At 37.1% G+C, this 20902-nt stretch overlaps 1 protein-coding gene across 4 annotated transcripts in view; it reads left to right on the top strand.

Annotated features, from left to right (window-relative positions):
* cntn5 (contactin 5) overlaps positions 1-20902 on the top strand; it is a 1359131-nt gene that overhangs the window by 942049 nt on the left and 396180 nt on the right. For all 4 annotated transcript variants that reach the window (XM_039744349.1, XM_039744347.1, XM_039744348.1 and 1 more), the window contains exon 9: positions 7806-7908. In XM_039744349.1, coding sequence (XP_039600283.1) covers positions 7806-7908 — 103 coding nt within the window. The remainder of the gene's footprint in view (positions 1-7805; positions 7909-20902) is intronic.

Below are 20902 nucleotides of genomic sequence, written 5' to 3'. Positions count from 1 at the left end.
TATACGGTAAGTACCTAGTTAAATGGCATTTGTCACTTTTGCTGCAATTTGAATTGTACATACTGGTGCAAAACTTTATTTGTCAAGACAGAGCTGTTGATTATATGTTCTAAGAGTCTTAATACATGTTTAGGAACCTGATATCTGTGGTTATAAGACCCTTCTTCCAAAGCCAGGAACTTGATTGTCATATTACAGTAGCTTGCATTTCGCCAATGTTACTACACCTGCTTACCTTCAGCTGGGGGACATTTCGTGAATTGGACCATTTCTTACTGATCATGCTGCTGAAACAATTATTTGTGCTTTTGGCTCCTCTCGGATTGATTTTTGTAATGCTCTACTTTTTGGTGCCTCAGGCAAAGTCTTGAACAGCTTAAAGCATGTAAGAATTAGGAGAATTTGTAAGTGAGAACTTTAACAAAAGCTGAACCCTGGAAATATATACCTGCCTCACTTATGTTCTTACACTAGGTGCCTCTTAAATATAAGATATCTTAGAAGCTTCTTTTACTAACAGATAAAGCTCTCTATGGCAATGGTCCCATCTACAGTGGTGTGAAAAACTATTTGCCCCCTTCCTGATTTCTTATTCTTTTGCATGTTTGTCACACAAAATGTTTCTGATCATCAAACACATTTAACCATTAGTCAAATATAACACAAGTAAACACAAAATGCAGTTTTTAAATGATGGTTTTTATTATTTAGGGAGAAAAAAAATCCAAACCTACATGGCCCTGTGTGAAAAAGTAATTGCCCCCTTGTTAAAAAATAACCTAACTGTGGTGCATCACACCTGAGTTCAATTTCCGCAGCCACCCCCAGGCCTGATTACTGCCACACCTGTTTCAATCAAGAAATCATTTAAATAGGAGCTGCCTGACACAGAGAAGTAGACCAAAAGCACCTCAAAAGCTAGACATCATGCCAAGATCCAAAGAAATTCAGGAACAAATGAGAACAGAAGTAATTGAGATCTATCAGTCTGGTAAAGGTTATAAAGCCATTTCTAAAGCTTTGGGACTCCAGCAAACCACAGTGAGAGCCATTATCCACAAATGGCAAAAACATGGAACAGTGATGAACCTTCCCAGGAGTGGCTGGCCGACCAAAATTACCCCAAGAGCGCAGAGACGACTCATCCGAGAGGTCACAAAAGACCACAGGACAACATCTAAAGAACTGCAGGCCTCACTTGCCTCAATTAAGGTCAGTGTTCACGACTCCACCATAAGAAAGAGACTGGGCAAAAATGGCCTGCATGGCAGATTTCCAAGACGCAAACCACTGTTAAGCAAAAAGAACATTAGGGCTTGTCTCAATTTTGCTAAGAAGCATCTCAATGATCCAAGACTTTTGGGAAAATACCTTGTGGACTGATGAGACAAAAGCTGAACTTTTTGGAAGGCAAATGTCCCGTTACATCTGGCGTAAAAGGAACACAGCATTTCAGAAAAAGAGCATCATACCAACAGTAAAATATGGTGGTGGTAGTGTGATGGTCTGGGGTTGTTTTGCTGCTTCAGGACCTGGAAGGCTTGCTGTGATAGATGGAACCATGAATTCTACTGTCTACCAAAAATCCTGAAGGAGAATGTCCGGCCATCTGTTTGTCAACTCAAGCTGAAGCGATCTTGGGTGCTGCAACAGGACAATGACCCAAAACACACCAGCAAATCCACCTCTGAATGGCTGAAGAAAAACAAAATGAAGACTTTGGAGTGGCCTAGTCAAAGTCCTGACCTGAATCCAATTGAGATACTATGGCATGACCTTAAAAAGGCGGTTCATGCTAGAAAACCCTCAAATAAAGCTGAATTACAACAATTCTGCAAAGATGAGTGGGCCAAAATTCCTCCAGAGCGCTGTAAAAGACTCATTGTAAGTTATCGCAAACGCTTGATTGCAGTCATTGCTGCTAAGGGTGGCCCAACCAGTTATTAGGTTCAGGGGGCAATTACTTTTCACACAGGGCCATGTAGGTTTGGATTTTTTTCTCCCTAAATAATAAACACCATCATTTAAAAACTGCATTTTGTGTTTACTTGTGTTATATTTGACTAATGGTTAAATGTGTTTGATGATCAGAAACATTTTGTGTGACAAACATGCAAAAGAATAAGAAATCAGGAAGGGGGCAAATAGTTTTTTACACCACTGTATCTTTCACAATTTGTGTTCAGCTAGTATGGATGGAATTACTTGTTCTGTATATGTAAGTCAATTGAAGATTGACATTGTATTAGTCCTAGGCTATGGAACTCCGTACCTCTTTACATTCCACAGTCTTCCAGGATTGCTGCTTTTAAAAGTAAATTTTGATAGTGTTTAATTTTAATTTTGACCATTTTATTTATCTTTTTTCATTTTAATTTATCTTTAATTTTAATTTATCTTTTTTAACTTTGAGTGTTTTATCTTTTTGTTTTAGTATGATTTTGTTGTAACATATTTATGTACAGTGTCATGAAAGACACATAAGAAAATGTATTATTATTTTTGTTAGAATTTATATAGTGCTCTTCATAACTGAGATTTTTTTTTTACTTACATTGTCTCTGATATTATTATTTATGTTGCATGAACACTTATTATACTAAAACCTTTGTAAAGGCCAGCCCTGACACAAACATGTGTAGGACACAGGTTCAAAGCACACAAGAGTTTTTGTTTTCTTTTACCTTGTGGGCAAAGCCTTCCCCATTTTCAGCAAGCTCAACACAGTCCCAAACCACACAGCACACAATTCTCTTCTTTCTTTTCTGTGTCCTCTTTCTCCTCTACTCCTCCTTGGCAAGCTTAGTTTCCCATCTCCCAATTCTGGCTCCCAGAGTGGTGCCTGCTGGCTCCTTTTATAATGCACTTAGTCTCCCACCTCCTAACTGGCTCTCGGAGTGGTGGCTGCTGGCTCCTTTTATAATGCACTTAGAAGTGCACCAGGTGCTTGATGACTTATTTCCAGCAGCTACAGCACCCCCTTGTGATGCCCGTGGATCCCAGCAGGGTTGCACCAAACTCCAACTCCTATGAAGCCCTGCAGGAGTCCTAGGCTACCCAAGGGACTGCCATCTTGCACTCCGGGGAAGGTAACGCTCTGGATAGGCTGGCTTCCCCGGTCCTCCCAGCATGGAGGTGTCCCAGCCGGGCAAGGGCCTTGGCCGTCCACCACATCTTATAAAAACATTCCTATATGGCAAATACAGATATGAACAAAAAAAAGGTAAAAAAGACCTCCCATACACTGGCATACTCACATATACTGTTTTTTACTGCTATCAAAAGATGAATAATTCAGAATTCAGTGGGATACTGAGTATTTAAGACTATGTTTCTTAAATCACCACACCCTAGGGAACTGAACTCTTTTGTTGTTTTTGAAACTCATCTTAAATTAAAGAGGATTTTCAAAAATATTTATGAAATTTGAAAAGCCGGCACAGCAGAAATGTCGCCATACTTTAACTTATGACAAACTGTGATTGTTACTTTGAATGACATACAACAATGTAACCAGAGTATTTCTATCCATCCATCCTCCCTCTAATTTTTTTTAACCTGCTTATCCAGGACAGGGTCACAGTGAAGCTGGAGCCTATCCCTCCCAGCAAGTATAAGGCACAAAGCAGAAAGAATCTCACAAGACACGCCCACACACACACACACACACACACACACACACACAGGGGCCAATTTAACAACATCAGTTCAACTAACCTCCATGTATTTGGACTGTGGGAGGAAACTGGAGCACATGGAGGAAACAATTAGAAATTAGAAGTCATCCATCCATTCCATTATTCAACCCGCTATATCCTAACTACAGAGATAAAATATATGCAAGCAAATAAAATGCAGTCTGAAAAATATTATGACTCACAGTGCCCTTGTTCTTCTGCAAAGTGTACTGGAAAAGGTAATTAATTCTTATTAGTCACACAATTCTCTGCAAAACAGAGACACTGATGCAAGCATGCTTGGAGGTAAAATTGTTACAGAACAATTATATCTAAAGCATACATGGCTTGTTAAATGAGGATACATGTCTAATGGCAAAGTATGAAGTGAATGAAACGCATTTGTAATTTGGCAAAGGCTTTAGTTTTTCTGCAGTGCACTAAAATATCATGAGTGACAGTGAACTGTTTCAGAATTTACAGGGACCTTTTTGCTTCTAGACTTTGAAGCCATTGCAGTTATTTTCAGGTTCCCTATTTAGAAACATCCAATTTATGATTGGGTGAAGAATCATGTGTGAAACTCTGCAAAGTTTTAATATATTGTAAAGAATGATATGAAATGATAAAAACAACATAGGACTCATCTTTTTAAATTCAGTGTTGGCAATAAGTTATAAATTATAGATGTTCATATTTGCTAAACTAGAAACTTTAATTTTTTATGTGCTGAGTAATGTGAATAGGAAAGAAAAAGAAAATTAAGTGAAACATACCATGACTAAAATTTAGCAGTTATCCTACTGCAAAATTGATCATGCTCCTCCCTTATGGGAGAATTTATTGTAAGACTTCATTTTGCAAGCTTGCAATCAAGTGTCATTAATTTTAAAGAGAAGGGCCCTGGCTGTAATGGATTAGGTGTATAAATGCTGACATACCTAAAGCTGAATGTGGTTTACCTTTTTTATGATTTTTACTACCATTCACCTATCTAGTACTAAAAAAAAGATAACATGCCAAGTCTCACTTCATTTAGTATAAGATTTGACATTATGACTAAAATGCAGATACAAAGATAACTATCTCTCTATATTTGCAAAGAGATGAAATTAGTTTGAATGTTCAGCATTAGAAAAATCATACAGTGTGGATATGCAGAAGAATGCAGAAAGAAACTTATTTATTGTCTTGAAGAGCAGCTATCATCTTTTTCTATATGACATTAATACAGAAATTAAAATACATATTTTATATTGAGATTGGAAGAATCTCTCAACATAAAACAGATCACTTTTAAAATTAATTTTTTTTAGCTTTTTGTTAACAAAATTCTAACACATTATTATTATTTTATAGTTTAGGTTGTAGGCTAGATAAAAAGAAATTAATATTATGCGGCACATGAATTGTCTTTTTTGCTGTTTAAGGCATTTTGAATTTTCTACTAACAGATTGACTATATTAGATGCAATCTGTGTTTTTTTCTTTTTGTTCGTTTTATGTATCTAGTAAGGGTTCAGTTATTGGCATTATGTTGTTTAATTGCAAGCAGAACACGTACTCAGTGATTGACATAGAAACATAGAAAAGTTGTCTCTTAATTCTGCAACTCAGTGACAGATATTGAAAAGGGGCTTCATTCTAACAAGGAGTGCAGAAAGGTTTCACCTATTATTAGGCCATTGCTAAGCCTATATGTCATCAACTGATGCCATACATAATAGATTAGAAGTCAATAATATGGACGTTATCCCGGATTTGCTTGTCAAGAGTCCTCCACACAGGCAATCCAGGATGTCAGTCATCTGTTTTGACTTGAATGCAGAAATATGAGTAAGCAGTCAGCTTTTTGCTCTTTAGAATTGTGTTGGATTTTAATCATCATTGCCATCTTGAACCCCAGAGTGGTTCTAAATACAAAGGATGTGACACATTATTGAGCATCCTAACAGTAATGGACATTTAAACCATTTAAAAAAGTCAACATGCAGTAAAATTATAAAGATTTAACTCAAATGGCTGCACTGAAGCCCCTGAAGCCCGTTTTTGTGCATTGTTTTTTGGCTTATTTTATTTTAGCTTTAATAATTCTTGTTTCTATTTATATTTTAAAAATTGTGGTTACTGTTAAGCTCTCAATCTTTATATTTAATATGTCACTATAAATGGTGTCCAGTATCACAAAATGATTTACAGTACACTGAAAGGAACCCGTAAATGAGACACCTAAACAATTGTATAGAACTGTAATGAAAGAATAGTAGATGAAGAACAGTCATTTATTCACAATTAAGTAATTAAGGAAGGAATGTGTATAGGAGATCAATAAATTGAAAGTAAGGTAAAAGAAAACATAAGGGCCTGCTCCCATGCTAAATCTTAATGTATCAATTACTTTGCTGGGGTGACATCCACTAGCCCTGCTCAAAATACTCTCCAAAAGCTGCTTTCCTTTCTCATCTTTCTCTCATTCTGCTTTTCAGTCCTAACCTGTACCTCCTACCAGTTAACCTGTGTGAACTATGGCCAGCCGTTCATCTTGGCCAATACCCCCATGCCGCTAGATGGAGCCCTTCCGGCAGCATGGAGGTGCCCCGAATTCCAGCATGGATATTGGAGTTTTCCTTCACATCCCTGCTGGATACCATGGGGTCCACAAGGGGACTCTGCAGGGAGGCTCAGAGACTTGTATTTGCCCTATGACCCGGAAGTACGTCCTGGTCACAGGGACAGAGGAAATGACATATTTCCGGGATGAAAAAGATGAGTTTTTATCTGACCCGGAAGTATTGCCAATCACATGGACTGAGAGGAGTTAAACACTTCTGGGTCAAGGACTGTAAAGGACTCTGGGAAATCCCAGACAAACGAGCTGAGCTTGGTGGCAGGGTGGCAATATGTCTGGGAGAGAGGAGGATTATTGATTATTGGGAATTGTGTTTATTTGTATGAGTATTGTGGAGAGGAGGGTGCTTTGTGCACATTATTTTTAAAATAAATCCAAACTTTGGACTTTTACCTGGTGTCTGATGTATTGTCTGAGGGTTCAAGGGAGCGATAGCGTCCCCTATCTGTCACATCTGCCCCAAGCTCATTTCCCAACTCTAGAGTCAATTAAGCTTTATTAACTAGACATCTTTATACACTGGATACTTTCTGACCAAGCCTTAGTGCTGCTTGCAGGGTGAGGTGGTGGTACTTCTTTTTTCAAAAAAGTACAACAGTCCCTCAAGCAATCCCTGGTGCACTCCTGAGCCGAGATCTGACCATAGACAGCCAAGTCATTTGGACAACTGTTGAGCTGCCTGTTCCCTAACAGCAGTAACTATGTCTCTCCCTCCCAAGTCAGAAACCAAGTGCAGTTCTCTGCCAGTACTCCCTCAATTTACCCTTGAATCAACCACCTGGTCTTAGATTCCTAAGCTTGAGGTTATGTGCTGCTGTCAGTTGGTCAGACGGTCTTACGGTTTTTCTTAGTCCTGCCTGGGTGACATTACTTAAGTAGTTTACGAGGCATCTGTAATGCCTCCATGATCACCAGTGCTGTAAACTTTGAGGTGAACATTACTTTTCTTCACTAGGTGTCACTGGTTAGTAATCATTTAGGACCCCACTTCTCTCTGTTTCACATCCTCGCACACAGATTATAGCTGTGAGCTCTGGGTCTCTTGATCAGAAAAGCATTTACTTACCCAGTTACAGTAAGCTAAAAGAAAATACCCCAGCTCAAGTATAAGTGGACCACACAGTGGTCTCACTCTCTTTAGCCTTACTGTCTAGAACCCATGTCTATTGCACTTCCATGGCACAAGAAAAACTACATGGCTTCTGACCTCAGTTGTTTCCACATTTACTGTGTATTTGCTATTTGCAGGAACTTCTCTGCTGCCTGTATGGTGTTCTGTCTATTTCTGTATTTCTCCTAGAGGCTTTAATTCAACCTCTTGCCAGCCTGGCATCCTTCACTATATATTTGGATATATAGCCAACAAATTATTCAGCAGAAGTGTGATATTGAATTCATAGTTTTTTTTCTAGAATATACCTATACTGCTGTGCTTTTTTTTTTCAAAGTCCATACAAAACATGCTTTTATTCCTAATATACACTCTTTTTATCTTTCAGGAATAATGGGAGAATATGAGCCAAAAATTGAAGTTCATTTTCCCTTAACAGTTACAGCTGCTAAGGGGGTCACAGTTAAGCTGGAGTGTTTTGCCTTGGGAAAGTAAGTAGATACGTTGCCTTTTTTAATAGACCTGTGAGTTTTTAAATTTTCAATTTCTGCCTGATATGAGAAAAGTCTAGCTTTTTTACCACTCAGGAGATTACTCTCATTATACAACACAGCAGGAGAATTACTGTACAAAATCAAATTTGTTTAACTCAGATGAAAACAGTATACATTATGGAATACTATTGTAATGTTTGGGAAATTATATTGAAATACTGTGCAGTTCAACTGAAAAATGGATTACCCTAAGAACACATTCAGATTCAGGCAGTCCACAGATACTTTGAGACTGACCTACATAAACTTTTATTTAAGTAGAAAAAATAAATAGTGTTTCTGAGATGCAGATATTGTACTTTGTGCAGAAACAGTATGTAACTACTGCTCAACCTTTATATTTTTGATATGTTTGGATCCCACATCTTCTTTTATATAACATAAATGTATAAGTTAACTTGAAAAGAGGCACTTAAGCAAACAGGATTTGTTACATTTAAAATTTTTGAAAAATTGGAGCCTACTTTTATTTCTGTGTTTTTAATTTTACTGAAAATGTGGATGCAACATCAAGGACATTATAATATTTACAATCTCGGCCAAAATACTTGTCCATGATTGCTGATTATGTCAAATTATCAGAGAACACACTCCTCTCCCTCTGCTGCATATATACTTCATTTTCCTAATATAATGCAACTTAAAAAGATGAAAGAGCAAATAAAGGAATTCTCATCTATTTAAACAAAATACTATATGAAGTTTAAAAGCAGGAGTCCACATCATAGAACATCGCTATGATTTAAATACCTTGCATAAACACTTTAGTCTTATGATGCATGATTTATACCTTCAAAGCAGAATGAATATGATGTTACAGAACATCATCATTGTAGAATACTACAGAATGAACACTATTTTCAGTTGCCATACTGCCCGTGTACTTCACAGAATTTCAGAACTGCATTATTTCTGAACATTATTCAATTATTCCACTATGTTGCTATATGAATTTTAGCACATATGTCTACTGCTTTGAGGATATCTATCAATAATAGAAAATGAAAACATTATTAATACCAAATGTCTTCTACATCTATACCTAATCAAAACAAATACTTTTATTACTTGTCAGCTTTCCAGTGGTTTTTTTTATCAGTTTTTGCATCTTAAGCACCAAAGAATACAATAAAATAAAACAAAAGAATTAGATTAGATTAGATAGATTAGATTGAACTTTATTTGCCCCCAAGGGGAAATTTGGCTTTTTATAGAAGCTCTTTAAATGAATTAATGCATAAATAGGTAGATAGTAATTACGTAAATAAATAAATATACACACACTTTAGTCTGAACACACATCAAAATGACTATAAAATAGGCCTGGGAAAGTTAACGTGTTATTTTTTAGATTAATGTGGCCTGTTTAACACGTTAAAAAATATTGCCGCATCCAGGGCTGCAACACCTCAGGTAGTGCTTTGGTCAGGGCTGCATTTTCATAAAATATTTCTTCTTTTTTTCATTACAAAACAATAATACTGTAATGATACGGCCTGAGACTCAGAGGGCCATGGGGCTAAAACAGCTACTGAGCACTGTGCTTGCAGAAGGTGCACTGCGATATGCTAATGAAACACCTCAGTGACGTGCAGTTGGATATTATTGGAAAAAAGGGTGGAAGGTGCTGGAAGGGTGCTCATTTTGCTGACACTGGGGATGGAGAGAAGGTGAACACAGTGTACAGTAGTGGCACATGTGGGTACGAGAAGGAGCAGCATGGTGCGGGAACAGAGCAGAGTTAACAATGCTCAGACTGCCATGCTTCAGGGCCGTAATAGTAAAGTAGAAGACAAGCAGTGTAAGAGTTGAACAAGTCCAATTGCGACTAGAAAAGTTGAGGCATCTCCCATGACTAGAACTGCAGAAGTTTAGCTGAGGAGCAATCAATAAAAGCTCATCAGTTTCAAACTCCTGAAACGTGTACTGATTTTGTTCCTTGCTGACTGACTGAGAGTGTTACAATACAAATAATTTAAGTGTGCACCTAAAGAATTACGTACACGCAGTGGTAGCGCTGCTGCCTCGCAGTTAGAAGACCCGGGTTTGCTTCCCGGTTTCTCCCTGCGTGGAGTTTGCATGTTCTCCCTGTGTCTGTGTGGGTTTCCTCCGGGCGCTCCGGTTTCCTCCCACAATCCAAAGACATGCCGGTTAGGTGGACTGGCGATTCTAAATTTACCCTAGTGTGTGCTTGGTGTTTGGGTGTGTTTGTGTGTGTCCTGCGGTGGGCTGGCACCCTGCCCAGGATTGGTTCGTGCCCTGTGTTGGCTGGGATTGGCTCCAGCAGACCCGTGTGAGCCTGTGTTCGGATTCAACGGGATGGAAAATGGATGGATGGAGGTTTAACATTTTGAATTAAGCAAACAACAATACACCACATGCCAATTTGTAGCACTGGTGTTCCTTTTCTTGATACTGACATAGGAGCAGGAGAGTGGGAGGAAAGGTGGGTGGTTATAGTAGTCTTGGTGAAATCCTAAAGAAAAGTTGCAAAGGTAAAAATGATGCTCTTTCATTCATTTTATGTTTCTGTAAGAAGATCAAATAAAAGTCATATCACATTATTGCTAAATAAGTTATCTTTGAGTGGTACTAAAACAAAAATAAGTTTCACCAGTCTGCCAGTCAGCTTACAGTGTTGACTGCCCATTATATAATGGCAAAATTCTACAAAATAGAAGTGTGATAGAAGCGTATCTCTACCAATGTTTAAGTTTCCAGTATCTTCTCAAATTTATGCAAAGAATGCATCCAAGTAATGCACAGTGTCAGTTTTTAACTAAAAAAGTGGCTATGGAGATCTTTTTTAGCATGCCATAAGTAAAGGTGTAGGTAGAGCAGTGTTTTTTCAACCATTATTCTGTGGTGGCACACATTTTGTTACCCAAAAATTTTTTAAATCTCTACACATGCTAAACTGTCTGCAAAACACCGATCACAGAGCTGCTTTTAGGTCAGCTTTTCCAGGTAGCCCCGTATTTCTCAGACAGGTCTCAACCACCCAAGAAGCGCGTCTCTGTTAGGTCAGAACCCAGATGCACTACACTGTTATTTTCACGGTGCACCAATTGAGAAACACTTGTGTAGAGTATAATCATCAAGTCTTTGATGGTGATGAACAATTTAGGATTGTATTTTCAGAGCTTTAACACAAAAGCAAAAAAAAAAAGAAAACCGGGGCTTGACTGTCACAGTCCAAGTAAGGCATTATAATGCAGGTGGTATAAAGAAACTCCAGTAGCATTTCTTGACACACTTCTGCTGAATAATTTGTTGGCTGAAAGTCCTCAGCGTTAATGTGTCAGTGAGAGGATGAGCAGTATTGCTCATAATTACACTAAGTTTTGTTTTAATTCTGCTATGACCTGCAGGCGGTCCAAAGTGCATCCTATAACTGAACTTTCCATTTTAATTAGCTTATTGATTCAGCAGGCCTCTCTTGAAGTGATGTTACCACCCCAGCACACCACAGTTTAGAAAATTGCACTAGCCGTCACCAAGGTTTAGAGGATGTGGAGGATGTTTCTTCCAACATTAAAGGAACGCAGTCTTCTGCTATGCCCCTTTTTATATAGTTCCTCTGTGTTTTGAGACCAGTCCAACCTGCCATTAATGTGGACTCCCAAGTAATTGTAGGAATAGACCAGTTCTATATTTACTCCTCGAATAGTGAACAGAAGTAGAGGCTGTTTGGTGTGGCAAATGTCAATAACCAGTTCCTTGGCATTGTTGATCTTAAGATTCCGACAATTCTCTTTGCGCCAAGAATCAAACTTTTCCACCTGACTCCTATACTCTGTCTCAGGAGTTGTTGATGTAGTAGGGATGGTGTGGAGAGACTGGTCACTGAAAGAAGGTGGCAATGAGAGAGAAAATCTATTTAAAGTTTGGTTGATGACATCAGCTTTGTCCAAATCCCCTTCTAACACCTTCGCTTTTGATTGCTTGAGTCCAGAAATTATTCCCAGTCCATTCTAGGGACAGCTATACACAATTTGAAATTCCTGCTGTCTCATCTATTTGCAAAATATATGTTTTGACCTCAATTAGGATCTCCCAAAGAAGCAAAAATAAATTTATTCTGTGCAGACTGTAACATGCCAAAATTCCACAAAACACTGATAATGACAAAGTGAGCTGTCAAGATACGAGCATACTTTGCAAAGACTTATGTAACTTTTCTAAGGCTACCCTTATTAACAGAATCTCAACTCTCTTCATGTCTCCTGGTCACTACTTCCTGGCAGTGATGTTGCATCTATTAGACACCTCAGGACAGCTCTGTTCTTTCTCTCCATTTCATTGTGCATTGCCACTGGATGTTGATAATCTTTGATATGTATTCTGAGCAGTGCTATTGCCCTTAAATCAGGAGTTCTTAACTTTTTTAAAGAATGTAACCTCATTTAGATTTTAAAATTTCTCACAACCCACCTTCAAAAAAATGACATCTACAAAAAAGATGACTCTTTTTAATGCTGATGTAAATTAAGTAAAATTAATCACCCTTACTGTCGGTTTCACGTGAGGTTGTAGCTGTACCACAAATGAAGGTTATGTTATTGTTATTCAATTTTCTGACCAAATTTTTGGTATTGCTGTACTTTGGTTTTCTCTCTTCAAAACTAGAAGAACTGGATTTCTTCAAACTCCAGGACATCTGCTGATCTGTTAGTCATCAATCTTCATCCTAGTACACATAGAGAAGGCCGTCCACAAAAACTTGTGATCGTGCAAGAAAAAAACTCGTGTTAGAGGCCACCAAGAGACCTATGATGACTCTGAAGGAGTTACAGGCTATGGTGGCTGAGATCGGAGAGACTGTGCATACAACTGTTTCTTGGGTGCTTCATCAGTTACAGCTTTTTGGAAGAGTGGCATTTAGAAAAAATGCACATGACATCTCAGATACATTTTGTCAGAAAACACATTGGAGAATCTTAAGTCAGCTGGAATAATGTACAATGATCTGATGAGACCAAAATTTAGCCTTTTGTAATTAGACTAAATACCATGTTTGGTATAAGTCAAACACTAGACATTATCAAAAACAAGTGAAGCAATATGGTACTGACAGCATCACACTGTTGGGATGCTTCTCTGTAGTGGGCTCTGAAAGGATTTTGAAAATAGATGTTAAAATGAATGCAGCTAGAGAAACCTACACCTTGGGAGATTTGTTTTCCACTAAGACAATAATACCGAAGCTTCAAAAAGGCTGGTCAGTCATGATCTCCATGCAAATTGACAGAGCTTGAGCAGTTTTGCAAACAAGAATGGGGAAAAATAGCAGTATTGAGATATGTAAAGCTGATAGAGATCTGGGTGTGTGATCGATTATTTTGCATTTTATATTTGGAATTAATTTAGATAATTTTGCAAAGATCTATTTTCACTGTGACATTAGAGAACCATTTTTTCTGTTGAAAGAATAGTAATATTTTTGACTCCACTCAATGTATGACTGTATGAAAAGTTTGAATTATTTAAGGTAATGCGCTCCAGCCTTGTTTATAATCATAGCAGACGTAATTCACAAAGAGTATTACAGTCGCTTGAAATCCAAAAGTATGGTGCTGATTATCAGAGAAATTGCTTGGAATGAACACATCTTGTTCTTTGGCATGAACTGTTAATGTTGTCACTTGTATAATATTAGGCCTGACATTTATCACACATTGTCTAATTGCATTATACACTTTCTGCAGGTCAGTAACATTATTAGGCTCCAGTTTTAAAAAGTTAGTAGTATGGCAGCATGTTAGGTGTTTCCAAGGATTTGAAGAACATTCAGCATGCTGGCTATCTATGACAATATCAATGAACTTGTACAGTATGTTTTGGCATCAGTGGAAACTAATTCTGTGTCTGCAAATAGATATTACTACTGCTTCCTATTTAGGTTATAGAATTGTTTGTTTGCAAAGCTGCTCATGTTTTTCTGAAGTTGTTGGAAATGTTCAAGAAAAAAAAATCTTGGAAGTTTTTGATTGTTTACTCAAAAATTCAATGGAAATCTGATTAGTTGTAGGATCTGGAAGACATATGGCCACTGAGATCACAACATGATCATAAGGAAAACAAATCAAAACTGTTTATTAGGACTATTTGAATATATTTACCTTCTAATTTCAGTAAATTCTTATTGGTATGTCTTATATTTGACATTTACTGTACAAACCTAAGAGGTGCATCTGTCACCTTCTGGTGAAATATATGACCCACTATATATCCATGTCAGTCTGTGCAGAGTGGTTGTTGCTTTTCCCAGATATTCTATATTGTTACTAGGACCAAAGGAAATCACTTTGCACAGTTTGGTCTAAAAAGCTCAAATGGTGAAGTAGCATTTGTTGGAACAGACAGACAAACAGACTTTCAGTTATATGCATGTAGAGATATCAAATAATTACTTCCTTTTGTGTTCTCCCCGTGTCTGCGTGGGTTTCCTCTGGCTGCTCCGGTTTCCTCCTACAGTCCAAAGACATGCAGGTTAGGTACATTGGCGATCCTAGATCGTCCCTATTGCGTGCTTGGTGTGTGAGTATGTGTGTGTATGTGTGCCCTGTGGTGGGCTGGCGCCTTGTCCGGGGTTTTTTCTTGCCTTGCACCCTGTGCTGGCTGGGATTGACTCCAGCAGACCCCCGTGACCCCGTGTTAGGATATAGCGGGTTGGACAATGACTTATATGACATGACTACTTGCTTTCGGACAATATTGTGTCTTAATTCAAAATTATAGCCCTCAGTGCAGATACAAATTGCATCAAATATGGCTTATTGACTATTGTGTTTAATCCTGTTTAATGCATGCATGCATCTTCATACATCATTAAGCTCTTATTACCTTTAGGTATGTGGTCATTCAGCACATCAGTTTGCATCTGACTGCGTCCATTTTTCTGTTAGACTGTTTCTATGTATTCAAATGCTTAGTTGAGAAATTGTAAATGAGACTGCTGTCAAAATTTCATGGATGATATCGCTGTCAAGATTTCAACTCATCAAAGGCAGAATTGCTAAGTGTTTTCCTTTCCATTAATCAAGCATTTAATACAAATTGCATTGATAAAGCTCACACCTGAAAACCACAGTGAGAAGAACTATTTCATTCATGAGTAATTTTATATTATGTCATAAATTTATGAAATGCTTATTTTCAAAGGTGTCTACTTTCTAGTGCTAAAGCCTGAAGGCAATACATCTTATTTAGAATCTCTAGACTTAGAAGCAATTAGAACTGCACATGCTTATTGCCTAAAAAAAGCAATGTTTAAATGTGATGTCCAAATTTTATATTATGTTTTTTAGGAAGATGTACAACAGCTTAATAGCATAGTAAATTGTGTAGATTATGATTTTTAAGAGGAAAAGATTTATAGCTTCATTAGTGTTAACATTGTTTAACAGTTTAATAGTATAATACAATGCATAAAATATTACAATTTTTGCCAAAGAAGATACCAGCATCTGAAATACCAGTAAACCTCTCCCATTTTGAGGAAAAAGATTAAAACTTCCAAAAGAACAGGGACCGGCACCCCATCCTGAAAACAGACCTGTGTTTGTAGCACCAGACCTTAGCTTAAACACTAACTTAAATTGAAACCAGCAAAACAAAGGTTATAATATTACCAAATATTTTATAGCTCCAAACCCTTACACATAATTACCAATTCAGATTAGTTAATATTGTAGATGTCACAGCTTCAAATGCAGGAAGATAAATGTGATTGGAATTATAAAAGATATTTAATAAATAAGTCAAGACTATTCTCTCTATAGAGCCTATTTCATTAGTTAATATGGATGTATATGGGTTCTGCTCCCTTACCTGACCAGAAGGCTGTAGGAAAGGAAGGTCAGCGAGGGTGCAGCAATGTTCACCTCTTATAACAGAACATAGACACAAAAAGAGACAGCGGCAGCAGCTGCACCAGCGCTGGCATCCCAGAAACCACAGAGGGATACATTAGTTGGCCTTGGGCACCTGTCAGGACAGTGAGTAACTGCCTGCTATGAGCAGAATGGGATCTGTGGTCCTATTTTCCTGCCCTTTTGGGTTCTGTGGGGGCCACCAGGAGCAGCGACTGGATATCAATTTTACATGAACCGTCAGGGTCCAGGCTGACCTGGAAGTCCTTCCCGAAGGCAATAGATTAAGCACCAGAAATACTTCCAGTCCAGATTTTTGAAAGATAGCCCTCCACTTGGCCAAGAGAGTTGGAGTCAGGAGGGTAGACAGACAACATTCGTCTGAGTGGAGTGGAGGAGAATGAAGCAAATTAAGGGAGGAATCAAGAGTTTGCTGTGCTGTACTGCCAGGTGTTTTCGACACTTTACAGCAGTTTGTGGAAGAAATTTGTGAAAGGTACATTTGTTGTAAATAAATGAACTGGGTTTGAACTCAAGTTTGTATCTGTAGTAGTTCTGTCTTTGGTTTTGGAGCACAGTAGCCAAGATGTCATAATATCTCCTCTAGAATACTTTTTAAAAGCCATCAGGAACTCTACTTCAACTCCTTGACTCTTTAGTTTGTTTGTTTCTATAGACTTTCACATGGTGCAGCACTTTATGGTTATCTTTTTCATGCACCTCCCATCACAAGGAATTGTTTTGCTATCAAAAACTGCATCATGCAGGAACTAATTCATTTATAGACCAGCAAGGACAAAAGATTGCACAGTTTATTTAATTATGGGTAACATTTATATTCATGGAGATATAACATTAGCCCAAGAGCACCTCCTGCCGTACCTTTGGAAGCTTTCTTTGGTTTGCACACCTCAGCCTTTCATATTGTGTGACTTAATTTTCTAAACATCTTTTGTAAGCATTAATTAGCCTTAAAATTAGTTTATTCATTGTTTCTATGTTAGTTTTTTAAAGATTGATTACTTATTGTACAGTACTAGTTAGTTAGTAAAGATTCATTATAATGTTGTAAAAATTGTACCAGAATTAAATTACTTTGTTGTCCTGGGTCTAGACATGGTAATTATTTTAATTAGAGATACATCGTTTTTTCTTTAAGAAATTATCTGTACCTTTTTTAATATTTCACCATCCATTATACATTTTTCATAAGGTTAAACGTATGTGCTATTAATAACTTTTCTGATTTCTCCTGTCTAGCTGTACAGATGCTTTATGTTTCGTTACCAAAATATTTTTTCAGTAATTGTCAAAACTCACTTTGCCTTATATACTGTAGCAATACAGGATGCCAAAGTCTATCCCAATAGTTCAGTGTTTGGCACAAGTCAGTAGCACATTACTTTATGCTTATTAATATTAATCAGTACCCTCGGAATACAATGCCTGTACTATAAGTTGAAAAATGTATCATGTCGTTCACTGACAGCAGACAGGTTTTCAGAGTGACATGTGATTTAATGGCAGAGACAATAATCTTGGCATGAAACTGTCAAAAAAGCAATGAAAATAAATCAGGCCAGAAATATTGAAAGCTAATATTATGTTGCACTGCTAAAAGCTAATCCAATCCTAAGTGCTGGGATTCTGCCATGCATGTTCTTTAGGTTTTCCTTTCATAGATCAAAGAATATTTTTTTTTCCAGTTTTTATGACTTTGTAAGACACCATAAAGATTAAACAATATATGATATTGGAGATGCTTCTTCATATATGATATAAAATATGAAAAAAGTACTTTCTACTTTATGCCTATATACATACACAAACACATGTATAGTTTTAAAATATCTTAAAATAAACTGACTATGCATATATGAGAAGGAATTGCTAAAGCAATCCTGTGGGGCATTTTTGACATTATTTTTTATATGGTATCAAACTTAATTGATATTGTTGCCTTAGAAATCAAGCATCTCTAAGGTTTAAATTTCACTCTCAGTTGCTGTCTTTGTGGAGTTTGCATTATCTCCCTGTGCATGCAAGAGTTTTTCTCTCTGAACTTTGGTTTTCCTTCAATGCAACAGCAAGAGGTATCATAAACAAAAGATAAAAAGCAGAAGAGAAAAGTCTAGATTAGCGTAACCTGTCCTAATTCTGGGTGTTCATAATCAATGTGATGATTTACTTTATGAGGTAGAAATACACAATAATTAATAATAGTATTTAAATATTAAAATGTGTGCTTCATTTAAAATGTTTAACATCTAAATATTCTCGATGTAATAGAAAAATTTGTCATTTTTCACCCTCTGATAGAGATCTATAAAGGGCTAGATCCATAGTAAAGAATCAAAAATAACATCACATTTGTAATCACTGACCTTGAAATAATCTAAAATGATACCCCTCATGCTTATGTGTGAAATTTGTTAAATGTATTTTTCTGGTACTGTCCTAAAAAAAAGGGGGCCATAACCATTGGTAAAGAAACAAATATCAGAAATATTATCATATGTGTGATCAGCAACCTTGAAAAAGCATATTGTCCATTTTTTTCAAAGTTTTGTGAAATAGAGTATCTTTGACTCCCAAAGATCCCATTAGAGGTTGAACTGCTGGGGTTGATTGATGTGGCCTGCACCACTTCATGACCTTCTGGCTAGAAATAAGAGGAAACCCCATTTTGCCTAACTAGACATCAAGTTGAGTTGACTGGTATATCATGCTTGGGAGTTTTCTAGCACTAGTGAGTCAGAAGACAGCGGACAAAAAATAAAAATAAAGTGATTTAAGAATGATCATAATTATTCTTATGAACACAAAAAAATGATACCGTAATCTGAAATTTAGTAAATAATAATTTCATATAGGTTGAGTAGCTTTACCATTAATTCATCATCCTGTATTTTATGTTCAATATCTTTTTTCACTATTAATATGTTTTAAGCTAATTATTTTTGTTGATATACAAGTTTGTGTTCTTGTCAAATGTTCCTTTATTTTTGATATGCATACTGAATCCTCATGTAAATTTCAACTTTAGATTTAAATTTGTTTTTTGGCTGACTGTGTATATAATTGTGTGCTTCACTGTATTTATCAACTTTCAGTACTTTTTCATTTCTTCTCTTTTTCTTTTGTTGATGACACTTGCTGCTATTGCTTTTTATTTCCTTGCTTATACTTTTTTCATCACTCCTACTATAAGCAGGTAATATTTATACTTTTGGAGACTGTTAGGCCGGGTTTATACTTCACGTGACGCGACACATGCTGCAGCAGGCGCTCCTACTATGCAAGTGTTGTAAATCTGGAGGAATCCACCAGACGGCAGTGCAAGATATTATCACGGTGACAACAGGATCGGCTTCGCTATGTTGTGAATTGCCTGGTACCCCCATTAAATTCCGATGACACCTAAATGCAATATCTCTGAAAATTATGTGTAATGATTTAATCCATCAGTCCAGGGATTTGTCCATTTCAGCTAGCATTGGGCACGAGGCAGAAACAATCCCTGGACGAGGCATCAGCTCATCGCAAGGTGAATACAAGCACACACTTACACGCTGGCGTCATTTTAGTGTAACCAAAACTGCATATCTTTAAAAAGGAAACCAGAGCACACTGCAGAAACCCAGCAGGAAAACATGTAAACTCCATGCAGGGAATATCAAAAACATGACTCCCTGCAAGACAGCAGCGCTAACGCTCCGCCACCGTGTCACCCCATGTGTGTAATTATTAACAGTATTCATTATTTAAACGAAATTACCGATTCATCTGTAAAATGTAACATACATAATTCAATGCATTTCATCATGAAAGTGATATCAAGTATACATCTAAGGATTCTAAATGTGCAGAGAGTTGGAATATTATACATTTAATATGCTCAGTGTGGCGATCTATTTCTGTTTGCCGCTGCTGTCAGTACCGAAGGAAGCCCTAGAAAAAAAGACGGCATAGAAGACGGTATGTGAGACTTTTAAAATGTATCATGTCATTATGATCGGGAATATGCGACACTTGAAAATAAAAGCACCACGAATGCATCTGTATGTCGGCATTTTGCTTCATCACTTCGAACCATTCATCAAACATTGAAGCGCACACACCGATCTCGTAGGATCCACAAAGCAGCTTTCTGTCACATGTAGATAGTAACCAGAGACTCTGACGTCACATTCCAACTTTTAGCACACTACGCACCCCGACTTTTTGCTGGTACTGCAGCGCACGTGTCATGTTAATTTCTAAAGATGTGCTCAGAGGATGCATCAAATGAATGCTGGAAACGCTTGGCAGTCATGATGCGAGCACATACACGTTCTGAGTGTGAAGTATAAACATGCCCTTCAAGTCATAACTTTGGTTTCCCTCCCTCATCCCCAAATATGTGCAGGTTAGTATAACTGGTAATTTTAATTTGGCCCTGTGGTACATGCAATGGACTTCTGCCTTTATTCAGGTCTGGTTTCTGCTTTACTAATGCAGGGTTACACTCTCACTCATTGTGAACCTGAAGTAGTATAATATCAAATCATGTCAGACACATTCATTGTCATATGAGGTACTTGTAGAGCTTGCTGACAAAATTAATGGTTTTTAGTTACTAAAAGTTACTCATATATGTGACCTTATTATTTCAGGGGAATGTCCATATAGAATGTGTTTGTAGTGAACTTGATCCATAAAAGGTTTATTCTGGCTTACACTATTATAAAATAAGTAATTAATTTGAAATTTTCAAAAATAATTAATTTCAAATTTTGAAAATACATTTAGATAGATAAGATAGATAGATAGATAGATAGATAGATAGATATTTTTTTATTTTTAAAATGACCTTTATTATGACCATCAAAAGAAAAATATTAACAATATACACAGTCAAAAGGCAAACAAATCCAATATTCAGGATAAAACAAAAAGGTATATATCAGACAACCACCACTATTCCCCCTTTACACTCCTCCTACTCCGCACATAATTCATATATTTAAAAAAATTGACATTTCATTATAACACAAAGACCACCACTACTTCCCCTT

Source organism: Polypterus senegalus, chromosome 2 (assembly GCF_016835505.1).
Source record: "Polypterus senegalus isolate Bchr_013 chromosome 2, ASM1683550v1, whole genome shotgun sequence".
Classification (NCBI taxonomy): Eukaryota; Metazoa; Chordata; class Cladistia; order Polypteriformes; family Polypteridae; genus Polypterus; species Polypterus senegalus.
This window is presented reverse-complemented; position numbering and strand designations above follow the sequence as displayed.